The sequence below is a fragment of the Dipodomys merriami genome, unplaced genomic scaffold, assembly GCF_024711535.1.
Source record: "Dipodomys merriami isolate MVZ:Mamm:240054 unplaced genomic scaffold, mDipMer1.0.p SCAF_14, whole genome shotgun sequence".
Lineage (NCBI taxonomy): Eukaryota > Metazoa > Chordata > Mammalia > Rodentia > Heteromyidae > Dipodomys > Dipodomys merriami.
This window is the reverse complement of record NW_027202715.1, coordinates 18,789,079-18,801,799: the sequence shown is the minus strand read 5'-3', so window position 1 is coordinate 18,801,799 and position 12,721 is coordinate 18,789,079. Positions and strand designations below refer to the sequence as shown.

The window sequence follows — 12,721 nt, the reverse complement described above, 5'->3', positions numbered from 1 at the left end:
GGTGGACCTCTCCTCTCTGTCTCAGATGCTGCTTAACCTGAGGGGGCGCAGCAAGTAGGTCCAGAGACAGCCAGTTTTCTGACCTAGCTGGGATGGACCACAGTGCTGATAGGGTCCACTGAGAAATAAACCTTCCAGAGCCATAAGCGGTGGCCATCTCTTGCCATGACATTTCCTCCTGCTGCATTAGCTAGCATAATAGATGTGAGCCACTGTTCCCAGCTGAGACAGTGATATCGATGCCTGGGATAACTGGGCTATAACTAGCACCACGTCTTAGAAGGAGGCAGCTTTCTAAACTATAAGAACTCTGATTTGAACCTTCTTAAATGCATAGCAGCTACTATAGGAGGCACTGAGCTGTCTGTCTCTGGGAGAGTTCAGGTAGATGTTAGAAGAGTTCTTGGTGGGGTTCATTCATCTATTCATTTGTCATCCATTCAATCATCAAGGCAGGTAGTTCTTGTGGGAGTGACTCCACGAAAGGAGGTAAGTAAAGGATGGGGAAGTCAGCCAGGGTAGGAGAACCACCAGGAAAGGTGTACAGCCAGGCAAGTCATCACTCTAGGCAGCTGGATAGTTCTGGGACCTAGTGTGGGATGGGTCCCTTGGTTAGGCCTTGGATGAACTCTCACCAGGTTGATGGATTTCTGGGCTGAGTAGGGCAGAGGCACTGACCTCCAGCACTTGTGGGGTGAGGGATAGACCAGAGCCTGGCAGTCAGGGAGGAAGTTTCAGGTAGATTAATCCAAGCAAGAGATGTTGGTGGCCAAGCAGAAGTGCTGTGGTCCTGAAGACTAGGGGACAAATAAGTATGTTGCACCTCTTGGAGACAGATACGAGGGGATGGCAGACATTACAGAGAGGATGGGAGTGACTGGTGACCAGGGGAGGAGAGTCTAGTGTCTCAAAGCTGCAGCAATCCACCCCTTGTCCAGCTCCCCCTCCCCCTTTCATTCCTCCCTCCCTCCCACAGTCTGTTTTCAGTTCACACATATCACAGGCATCGGCTCACTGTCCCAGTTTGTCAGCAGCTCAGCAGAGACACTAGCACAGCCCCCAGAGACCACGAAGGTATGTGCAGGGCCTGTGCTAACCACTTCAAAACAAGTGCTGGGCTGATGCCAGTACTGATCCCTGGACAATGGGTGTAAAAATGAGACCATCTGTTGTATGAGGGGACCTGGGAGGGCCCCTCCCCCAACCCCTGCTGTGTGCCCATGCCCTGCCCAGTGGAGGGGAGGAGATGGGGATAGTTGGCGGTGCTTCTAAGGACACGGGCCTCACAGGGTAGGACAGGAGTCAGGTTTGAATGAACTACAGTTGGTGAAGATTTCATTGCCAAGAATATTGACTGGGTACCTCAGATCATCAGGATGGCGGCACAGCCTGAGCCTCTGGGAGCAGTGTTCCCAAGTAATGCCTAGAAGGGTCTCTGCCCTGTCCCCATCCCCCAGGATGCCCTGATGGGGACACTGCTGTGAACTCCTTGTTCCTGTGACCTGGAAAAGCCTTGCACAGTCTCACCCACAGCCCTGTAGCTCTTGCCCCAGAAACTCGCATACACGGTTGGCTCCAGATTCTAAGTATTATATTCTCTCTCTTCTCTCTGTCTGTGTCTCTCTCTCCTCTTTCTCTCCTCTTTCTCTTCTCTTCTTCTCTTTCTCCTCTTTCTCGTCTTCTCTCTCTCTCTCTCTCTTTTTCTCTCTCTCCGGTACTGGACTTTGAACTTGGGCCTTGTGCTTGCTAGGCAGGTGTTCTACCACCTTCCTAGTTATTATTATTACTACTGTTGTTATTGTTATTATTTTTTTGCTGGTCATGGGGCTTGAACTCTGGGCATGGGCGCTGTCCCTCAGCTCTTCAGCTCGAGGTGAGCACTCTACCACTTGAGCCACAGCACCACTTCTGGTTTTCTGGTGGTTAATTGGAGGTAAGAGTCTTATGGACTTTCCTGCCTGGGCTGGCTTTGAACTGCGATCCTCAGATCTCAGCCTCCTCAGTAGCTAGGATTACAGGTGTGAGCCACCTGTGCCCAGCTATTATTATTATTATTATTTTGCTTTAGTTTGTTTTTCATGCTAACTTACCCTGGACCAGCCTCAGATGGGGATATCCCCACCTCTGCCTCTTAAATAGCTGGAGTTACAAGCATGCACTCTGGTGCCTAGCCATTCCTCCTGTTACCAGCTTTTTGAGATACCCCAAGCTGGCTTCAAACTTGAGATTCTCCCACCTCAGCTTCCTGAGAGTGCTGGGATTACAGACATGCACCACCATACCCAGTCTTTCATCCTTTTCAGCAATATTATTTTGGTGCTATCTATGGCTTTGGACATGCAGCTCAGCCTTTGTTTCCTAGGGGCATTCTTGAGCTGCTGGGGTTTGTTCTGCCTGTGCCTTTGGTGGAATAGGAGTTTTAGGGGAGGGGAATTAACAGCCACCTCCGGGACCTTTACCCAGTAACTGGGAGATGCAATAGCAGGACTCCAGCTCCCTGGAGCCCACTGGGATAATTCCATCCTCTTCTCTGTCCACTCTACTATATGGTCAGCATCACTTGTATTTATTGGTCCTCTATCAAGCAGTGTACAATTTGTCTGAGAGGCAACAGAGAGGGCAGACAGAGCCACTAGAGAAGAGGGGTTAGATCAAGTATATTGAAGAGCTTGGGGCTGCACACAGAGGGTCTAAAGAGATGAGCATCGTCTAAACAGCCTAGTGAGAATGGCTTCCCTCTATCTGCCAGCTGGCTCCCATAGCCAAGGCTATGGTCTGTGCAGAGGTGATCAGCTGATCTGAAGATGTTACAGGCTGATACAATTTGGACAAGGAGATTTGGGGCCGAACCTGTGGACTCTGCTACCTCAATGAACAATGTCTGAGCCTCAGTTTTCCCCTAACGGGACTATGAAGACAGTCCAGTTGGCAGCATGCAGTGTATGCGCCCAAGCCTTCTGGTCCTCTCAGAGCTCATTGTGGTCACCACACGGCCCCACTGCGGTTTCCTGGAGGCTCCCCCAATAGCCCTTGGGGGGCATACTCCAGGCAGGTTCCCCCTCCCAGGTGGGGCAAGCATGTGGCCTGGTAGAGGAATTTCAGGTGCCCGTGGTGCAGGTGGCAGTTTTCCTTGTGCAAGCCAGATTTCAGAGACCAGTCACACGAGCCAAGCAAGTCATCATCCCAGCCATGGTCTGCATCCCAAACCTGCACCCTCAGGGGCCCCCCAGTGGCTAGAAGCACATCCCCAAAGTCCAGCTGGGTCTCCCATTTGGGGTTGTTATTGTTCCAAACTGTTTGGGTCCTCAGCTCCTGGCCCCCAAAGAAGACTTTTACATAGGCATCAGTGGCAGAAATTATGTCTCCCCATAACCCGTGAGCTTGGATGATGGTTACCCGTAGCCAGGCCAGGCCCCTCTGGCGTGGACAGCAGTCGTGGTTGGTGGCCACAGAGCTGTGGCACACACACTGGCATGGGTTCCGGTGGCTCTTCTGCTTTCCCGGTGGGCAAGGCCTGTTACAGTCTCTCCAGCGAGCCCTGCTCATCAGGTACTGGCTCAGGGCCTGCCTCAGTGCCTCTCGCCTTGGGTCCTGGCTCTCCACCAGGATGTGCAGGGGCTCCAGGCTGTAATTCACCAGGTCAGGGCTCCCAGGCAGTGAGGCCAGCCAGGCTGAGAACTGCTCAGGCGTAGCCTTGTTCCCAAACAGCAGGTCGGTCACGGAGGTGTGTTCACCACCAACCACTTCATTGTGGCGCTCATGGTAGACCTGGTGGAAGGAAGTGTCCAGTTTGTGTCTCTTCTTTTTCTCCTCACAGGCCTTGTATGCGGATGAGGAGCTGGCATGGCCCTCGATGCTGACCTGGGCCTCAACGGTCAGGCAATCTTCCACCTCATCAGTGGTGAGCCCATCCAAGGCCAGCTTGCAGGTGCGCAGGGCTGTGAGGGACGTGATGCGGCCACCCAGATCCATGGCCCGGATGAAGTGGGTGCCGTAGGCATTGATGAGGCCATGGTAATCAGACTCGGTGGAGGCATTAAAGTAGGGAGGCAGGTTCCTGAGAGCCTTCCGGAAGTCAGGGTGCAGTGGGGGCATATGCACCAAGTGAGAACTGCAGGGCGAGAAGATGGTTAGATGGACCCAGGGTTGAGTAGTATGTTCCCTGTTCCAGAGCTCCTTCAGCTGGGTGCCAGTAGCTCATGCCTGTAACCCTAGCTACTCAGAAGGCTGAGATCTGAGGAGCATGATGTGAAGCCAGCCTGGATAGGAAAGTTCCTGAGAACTTTCTCATTTTTAATTAGCCATCCAAAAGTCAGAAGTGGAGGGAGAGCTCAAATGGTAGAGCGCCCGCTGAGCTCAAGTCTCAGTCCAAGTGAAAAGGAAAAGAAGAATGCTAGATGAATGGAACAATGAGATCCAGAGAGGAAAATTGAATTGCCCAAGGTCACACAGCAGTGAGGAGGAAGGACCAAGCCAAGTCTCTTGTCTCTGTCCCTACCCAGAAAAGACCCCAAGGGAACTATATCTAAATAGCAGCCCTGTGGGGCTCTCAGGCAGTCTGGCCCACATCCCCCGTGCTGGTCTGTTATTGGAGCCTTTTGGATTTGGGCCCTCATGGAGATAGGAGTCCATAGGCTGCCCTCACCTGAGTGCAGGCTCTTACCTGTACAAGCGACACTCTACAGTGTCAGTGTTGAAGCTATACTGGTCCTGCAGGGCCTTCTGGGCTGCGAAGTTAGCTGCTTGGGAATGGGAGCCGGCCACAGACACATGCACATTCGTGATGGGCTTGAGATTCACGTCCAGCCCCACCTGCCAGTTATTGTTGATGCTGGCTGCTGCCCCCTTGGCCACATCCTCAGTGGAGCTGGCTTTGACCTTGGCCACATGATGCTGGCAGCCTGAGCTGTGGGCACGCCAGTGGGTGAGTGCCAGGGGCAGGCGCTGCAGGGCATCCCTCTGCAGGGCGTTTTTACAGAGTGTGCAGGTGCCGTCCGGCCGCAGGAACCTCTGTGTGTCTACAGGGAAGGAGCGTGAGCGGCGGAGGGTGGTCACATCCACACCTTCCCCAGCCAGCCAGGCACCAGGCACGAACTTTTGGTGCTTCTTACACTCTGAATGAGCTGCTGTGTAGCAGGGAGCTGGGACAGGTGATGGCAGTAGCAGGAGAAGGGCCAGGAGGAGCAGGTGCGTGGCCATTGGAGCTGCAGGCTCTCTGGGCGCTCTGGAAAGCTGTGGGCAGAGAGATGGAGGATGCCTGACTTCTCCACCTGTCACAGTGATTTCTCAGAGAGAGGGACTGACTTTGATAGTTGCCATAGGGCTAAGAGTTATGAGTTAGGGTTGCCTGGTAGTTCTTTGGAAAGTTTTACAAATCCTTTTACATCTAAAATACTATAAGTTAATTTTTTTAATAAGAAAATGGTTGAGAATATAATTTGTAACAAAAGCCATATCCTGACTAATCTAGCTGTTTCTCAAAGATTTAGAACAACCCTATGATCTACCTTGTGAGAATCCTATGTATTCAATTTTGCCTTTGAAAGTTCCCACTACAACATCCCAACTACAACACTGTGGTCCAGTAAATCTATTGTTGCTACTGTTCAATACAAACTAAGTTGTGGTCACATGTAATTAAACACAATAGGACACTGGGTGGCCTATGGAAGAGACTTTTCAATTCTAAGTTCAAGGCTTAATATGTCCATATTTTCCTGTTCAAGTAGACATTCTATTGAAAGAAAAAATTCCAAGCAGGGGGAAAAAGGAGAGGGACTGAAATTCTCTTAAGTCAATGAATGGCAGGGCTGGCTTGTCCCTCATAGGCATGGTCAAAACCCTATTTTGCACAGATGGTCCCAGTCATGGAGCCAAGAGAAGCCCTTTTCTAGTATTTTACTATCTAAATACTCCTGGGTATCTAGAATGATGGCTTTGTCCCTAGGACACACTGTTGTTGGAGGAGAGGTATCTGGTTACAGAAGGGGTAGAGTAGCTGTAGAGGCTTAGGGGAGGGCCTGGGCTTCAGAGGATGCCTAGGTTCTGGAGAAGTGTCATTTTGAACCCCAGATCAGGTCACCCTCTTCCCACCTGATGCTTAATCTGTTTCTGTCTCTAGCTCTGATCTGTTTCTCCCACCGAGTTATGGGATGGGGAAGGAAATGAGATTGTGCTGTGTCCTGACTCCCTTGATTCTCCTTGGGGGTCTCCTCTGGGCCTGAACTGTGAAATGACTGGAAGCTGGGGTGAGCCCTTGCTGTGGCCCTGGGCTCTGGTGAGGAGGGATCTTTAGGTTTTGTCTGGTGCTCAGGTCTCCTCTTTGGCATTGCCTGCCAGACTTGGTGACTCCTGCCAGTGGCAGAGACCTTTTCAGTCCTTTCCATCACCCCCTTGGGAGGCTCACACTGTTGGCAGTTGTAGCCCAGTGAATTCAGCCCTTCTTGGCATCCTCTTATTGTTCCAGGGAGCCTATCTTCACCCCAAGCTGGTCTCAGACTCGCTGTTCTGGGTGCTAGGATTACAGGGGTGTGCTACCACACTTAGCCTGTTTCCAGCTTCTTAGGACCCTTTAGCTGTCAGCACTTGAGGGGACCTTTGGGACTGTGTCCACTTATACACAAGGATGCCGAGTGACACACAGCGACAGATGGAGGACCAGGGCTGTCTGAGTCCCAGGCTTCTTGTTTTAGTGTCAGACACTTCTTGTTCTATCAGACTCTTCCCTTCAGTCAGCCCCACTTCCTGTAGCCCAGGGGTCCCCAGCCTCTCTGGTCCCCGCCAGCTTCCTCCTTACCTGGAGTCCTATGGGATGGGTCGCTCCCAACCCAGCCTTGCTCCTCACCCCGGGCTCCTGAAATGGTGGTGACAGTCACCAGGCTGGCCCACCCCACCAGGGCCACATTCAAGTCAACTTCTGCTTCCTGCCCCGCCTCCAAACTGTGGCCACAGGTCCCACTAGCACCCACCTTCCTCACCTCCTCATCCGGCCCTGAGACAGGCCTCAGGAAGCAAGCTGCAGGGTCCCAAGGGTCATCTGCCACACAGCTGTCCTATGGGGACAGTTTTCATGGGTGGAGTGACTCACAGAATATCTTCTAGAGTCAAAGAAAGAACCGCACTGGTTCTGGGTGGGGACAAGTTGGCAAGTGGTGAGGGGGGCTGTGTCTCAACACCTCCAAGGGTGTCAGTGATGGGAACAGGTGACCACATGTGACACCACATGTCAGGGGTCACCTCTCAAGGCTCATCCTTTCTGGGTCCCTACTCTTCCCAGAACTAGGGTTTGGGTAGTCTTCTCAGAACCTGGCTCTCTTCCTTGTTTCCCTTAAATCACAGCTTCCTGGGTCTTTCAGTCCCTGACTGTGGCCTTAACCTCTGGAAAGTGGAGGCTGGGAGGGAAGGTAGGTAGTCTCAGACCTGCCAGGAAAGCCAGTGTGAGCCATGTTAATCCTAGCTTGCATCAAGCAGCTTGTGAATAGCTGGTGTCTGGCAGATGGGGCTGATGAGGGACCACGGGAGAGCATTTACAGCTGTGCTCAGCTGTGTTCAGTTGGTGGTGATATGTGTTTGATGTGTGCCTAGCGTTTCCTTAGAGACACAAGTTGCCACAAGTGTACATGTTTGATTACCAGACTATACCTGGAGTTTTGTGTGTGTGTGTGTGTGTGCCAGTACTGGGACTGGATCAGGGCCTTTGGCTTTCCCATGACTTTTTCACTTAAGGTTAGAGCTCCACTTCTAGCTTTTTGCTGGTTAATTGGAGAGAAGTCTCATGGGTTTTTGTGCCCTGGCTAGCTTCAAACTTTGATCCTCAGATCTTAGCCTCCTGAGTAGCTAGAATTACAGGCACGAGCCACGGGGGACCAGCTGTGTGCAAGTTTTATGTGGATGTATGATTTTTTTGTCTTAGATTTATACCTAGGAATGGAATTACTGGTTAACACCAGGTTTTACTTTTCGGGGAACTGCTTGCCAAAGTGGCTACAGCTTTTCACGTTGTTGCCAGCAGTGCATGAGGATTTTAGCTTTTCTCTTTATTATCTGCCCTTAATACCATCTGTCCTTTTATCCTAGTGAGATTGTAGTAGTAGCTCATGATGGCTTTGATTTGGATTTTCCCAATGAGAAATAAATGCATGGTTTTTCATGTAATGATAGGACTGAAAAAACATCTTTGGAGAAATGTCTCTCCCTTTTTTTGGTGGCATGGGGTTTGAACTCAGGGCCTTTCAGATAAGTGATCTACCACTTGAGCCACTCTCTCAACCTTTTTGCTTTAGTTATTTTTGGATGGGGTCTCATGCTTTTTGTCTAGGTGGGATTCAGACCAATTTTCTTTTTTTTTTGCCAGTCATGGTGGCTGAACTCTGGGCCTGGGCACTGTCCCTCAGCTCTTCAGCTCAAGGCTAGCACTCTACCACTTGAGCCATAGCACCACTTCTAGCTTTTTCTGCTTATGTGGTGCTGAGGAATCGAACCCAGGGCCTCATGCATGCAAGGCAAGCACTCTACCACTGAGCCACCTTCCCAGCCCCAGACCAATTTTCTTACTTATACCTTCCACGTAGCTGACCTCCCACATGCCACATGCTCCTTGCCTTCCTGTGTCCTTTTTTGTGTGTGTGCCAGTACTGAAGCTTGAACTCAGGGGCTGATGAGCTCTCACTTGGCTGGACTTTTACCAGTTAAGCCATGCCTCTACTTCTGACTTTTTCCTGGGTAATTGGAGATAAGAGTCCCTAGAGCCTAGCTGAGACTTGACTGTTTATATCTCTCCAAAATTCATGTGAAGATTCAATCCCAGAGTGACAGAGGGTGAGTCTGGTCAAGGTACGTGACATGCATACATGGACATGTCAAAAGGAAGCCCTTTTGTACAGCTAACTGATGCTAATAAAAAATATGGCCAGGATAGGTCTCCTTGGCTCAGGCTGAAATTTTCTGAATAGAGACCCGGAAGCACAACAAATCAAAGAAAGGTTGGACAAATGGGATTGCATAAGGTTGCAGAGCTTCTGCAGGGCAAATGACATAGCTAGCAAGATCAATAGAAAGCCCACCGATTGGGAGAAGATCTTTACTAGCCATACAATGGACAAGGGTCTCATATCTAAAATATACTTGGAACTCAAAAAATTAAACCACCCAACAACAAATCCTCAAAGAAACAACTGCCCAATAATAAGTGGGCGAAAGACTTAAAGAGAAGCTTCTCCGAAGAAGAAAGAAGGATGGCCAATAGACACATGAAGAAATGTTCAACATCCCTAGCCATAAAAGAAATGCAAATCAAAACAACATTGAGATATCACCTCACTCCAGTTAGAACAGCAAAAATCAAGAACTCTAACAACAACAGATGCTGGAGGGGATGTGGACAGAAAGGAACCTTGCTTCATTGTTGGTGGGAATGTAAACTTGTTCAACCACTTTGGAAAGCAGTATGGAGGTTCCTCAAAAGACTTCACATAGATCTCCCCTATGATCCAGCAATCCCACTTTTGGGCATTTACCCAAATGTTTACAAACAAGACCACACTAAAGCTACCAGCACAACTATGTTTATTGCAGCATTATTTACCATAGCTAAGATATGGAACCAACCCAGATGCCCCTCAGTAGATGAATGGATCAAGAAAATGTGGTATATATACACAATGGAATTCTATGCCTCCATCAGAAAGAATGACATTTCCCCATTTGTTAGGAAATGGAAAGGTTTGGAAAAAATTATATTAAGTGAAGTAAGCCAGGCCCAAAGAAACATAGGTCCCATGGTTTCCCTTATTTGCAATATCTAGTATAGGTATGAGTCAAGCGGAAAAGGTCAGATAATGTGATGTTAGGAAAATGAACCCTTAAATATGTATTTTAATGTTTTCGTTTCTTTCATGCATGTGTTTCTAACGCATTTATAAGATTATTTTTGTTGCTTTGTATGTCCCTCCCCCACAGTGTAACCCCCGCTTTCACTATATTTGATGTCAGTATAACATGTGGAGGAGATGGGGACAAACAAGTCATTTAAGGATTCAGGTGGACCTGCTGCAACAATGAGAAGTACAAAATGTCATGTCAAAACCAGCTTTACAATGTCGGTGTGTGTGTGGGGGGGTATGATTGGGTGGGGGGGAGGGGGGAGGCTGGGAAGGGAGGTGAAGGGTAAACAAAGGAGGAGGCTGCAATGCTTGGTAAGAAATGTATGCATTATCCTGCCCATGTAATTGTAACCCCTCTGTACAGTATGTTCTCAAATAAAATAAAATAAAATTAAAAAAAAAATATGGCCAGGTGCTGGGCACTGGTGACCTATCATCCTAGATACTCTGGAGGCTGAAATCTGATGATTGAGGTTACAAGCCAGCCAGGGCAAGAGACCAAGAGTCTCTTAGGCTCTTATCTCCAGTTAACTACCAAAAACAAAAGCCAGAAGTGGAACTGTGGCTCAAGAGGTAGAATGCTAGCCTTTAAACAAAACAACTTAGACACAGTACCCAGGCCCTGAAGTCAAGCCCCAAGACTGGCACACACACACAAAAATTGGCTGGGCACCAGTGGCTCACACCTGTAATCCTAGCTACTTAGGAGTCTGAGATCAGAGGATTGAGGTTGGGAAGGCAGCCCAGGCAGTAAAGCCCTCAAGACTCTTATCTCCAATAAATAACAACAATTACAAAAAAGAGTCAGGGGACTGGGAAGGTGGCTCAATGGTAGAGTGCATGCCTTGCGTGCATGAGGCCCTTGAGTGTGATTCTTCAGCACCACATAAACAGAAAAAAAGCCAGAAGTGGGTCCTGTGGCTCAAGTGGTAGAGCGCTAGCCTTGAGCTAAAGCCCTGAGGGACAGCGCCCAGGCCCAGTGTTCAGGCCCCACGACTGGACCCAAAAAAAAAAAAAAAAGGAGTCAGAAGTAGAGCTGTGGCTCCTAGCTTTGAGGAAAAAAGCTCAGGGCCAGGGCCTGAGTTAAACCCCAGGACACTCTCTCTCTTTCTCTGTCTTTGTCTCTGTCTCTGTCTGTCTGTCTGTCTGTCTGTCTGTCTGTCTGTCTGTCTCTCTCTCTCTCTCTCTCACACACACACACACACACACACACACACACACATACTTCCTAACTCTGTAGTGAGGAATGGAGGGCTGCTGCTCCTAAATTAATGATAAAGACTGCAGGGGGCCTTTCTTTTCTGTCCTCTCCCCCTTCTGCGGAGTGAGGACCCAGCAGTGCAGGGCCATCTGTGGAGGCCTCTGCAGCTACTGAACCAGGCCTTGATCTTGGGTGTCCAGTCCCAGAACTTTGAGTCTATTTTATTACTTACAAACTACCCGTTGCTATGGTTTGAATGTTTGCTTCTCAGAAATAATGTGTTGGAAACGTAATCTTCAAAATCACATATTAATGGTATTTGTGAGGTAACTAGAATTAAATAAGGTCATCAGGGCGGAGTCCTCATGACTGCACTAATGACTTTATAAGCAAAGGAGCCACCAGAGCTGATTGGCTTGCTCTATCTTGCCTTGTAATGCCTCTGCCAGGTGAGAATACAACAAAAACAAACTTTCACTAGATGCCGAGCAGATACCAACATCATTAGGGCTTCCCAGGCTCTGCCATGAGCTAGCCAAATTAATTTCTGTTCCTTATAAGGTTCCTGGTCTTGGTATTTCATTACAGTAACATAAAATGGACTAAGACACTAGTCTAGAGAATTCTATTACAGAAGCAGGAACAGAGTTCTTATTCTGTTTTCTTCAACCAATTGTAAGAAGTGTGCCTGCCACCTAAATCACAAACATGAACAAAGATGAAGGGGTCTTTTAGCAAACAAGTGTTCAGATCATTATGAAGGTACATATGCTAATATCTACAATGCAGCCACTGACTTTGTTTTCTTTACTCAGTGGTACTTCCTTGATTTGGTTTTCTTGATATGTTTATGAAATTTAGGCTTTTCCTCCTCCTTCCTCCTATGTCACCCACAGCCCTGCTCTTATCCCCCATGCTCTCGTAAAATGCACTGAACAGCTCCAGTTTTTCCATTCTATGGAGCTTGTAGGTGTGTAGGTTTTTTAAATGATTAAGCCCATATCTTCAGAAGTTACTGCTTTAGCAGAATCTCTCTCTCTCTCTCTCTCTCTCTCTCTCTCTCTCTCTCTCTCTCTCTCTCTCTCTCTCTCTCTGTCTCACACACACACATACACACACACACAGAGGCATGCACACACAAGTTTTGGCAAGAGATTTGTTTTTCTTCTTTACTAGTCTATCTAAAATTTCACACTGTGGGCTCGAAGTTGTTAATAATGTTTTTGGCCTGTCTTTAAAACAAATTTCTTCTGAACCACACTAGTGGTTCAACCTTGTTTTGATCATAGATTTAAAAATTGGTTTTTCTTTTTTGTTTCTGGAACAGTCTTGTTCTAGAATATATTGCAGTAATGTTTCAAAGGACCTGTTCTTGGCTTTACTCATGCTCTGTATTGCAGCATTATTTTCCATTTTATTTCATTTGTGTCCTTTTCTTCTTTCTTTTTTCCTCCCTCAATTCTTCAGGCTTTTTCTATTCTCTCTCTCTCTCTCTCTCTTTTAATTGATCATGGGGCTTGAACTCAGAGCCTGAGAGCTGTCCCTGAGCTCTTTTGCTCATGGCTAGTGCTCTACCACTTTGACCCAAGCTCTACTTCTGGTTTTCTGGTGCTTAATTAGAGATAAGAGTTTCACAGAC

At 48.4% G+C, this 12,721-nt stretch overlaps 1 protein-coding gene across 2 annotated transcripts; it reads right to left on the bottom strand.

The window, feature by feature from the left end:
* Positions 1–2,640: 2,640 nt before the first annotated feature.
* Prf1 (perforin 1) lies at positions 2,641–6,988 on the bottom strand. Of its 2 annotated transcripts, none has more exons than XM_070020916.1 (3): positions 6,969–6,988; positions 4,664–5,232; positions 2,641–4,111 (listed from the first exon to the last, which is right to left on the bottom strand). In XM_070020916.1, exons 2-3 carry the CDS (start codon positions 5,197–5,199, stop codon positions 2,983–2,985), a joined length of 1,665 nt encoding a protein of 554 aa, XP_069877017.1. In that variant the 5' UTR covers positions 5,200–5,232; positions 6,969–6,988; the 3' UTR covers positions 2,641–2,982. The 2 variants fall into 2 exon arrangements, with proteins under 2 accessions (XP_069877017.1, XP_069877016.1); XM_070020915.1 differs by lacking the exon at positions 6,969–6,988 and adding an exon at positions 6,797–6,883.
* Positions 6,989–12,721: the final 5,733 nt, after the last annotated feature.

Bases quoted from the DNA above. Each gene is read 5' to 3' on its own strand.
- Prf1 (XM_070020916.1), bottom strand. From the start codon at position 5,199: ATGGCCACGCACCTGCTCCTCCTGGCCCTTCTCCTGCTACTGCCATCA. The intron at 4,112-4,663 runs GTAAGAGCCTGC...CTCGCCCTGCAG, and splicing joins GTAGAGTGTCGCTTGTACAG to TTCTCACTTGGTGCATATGC.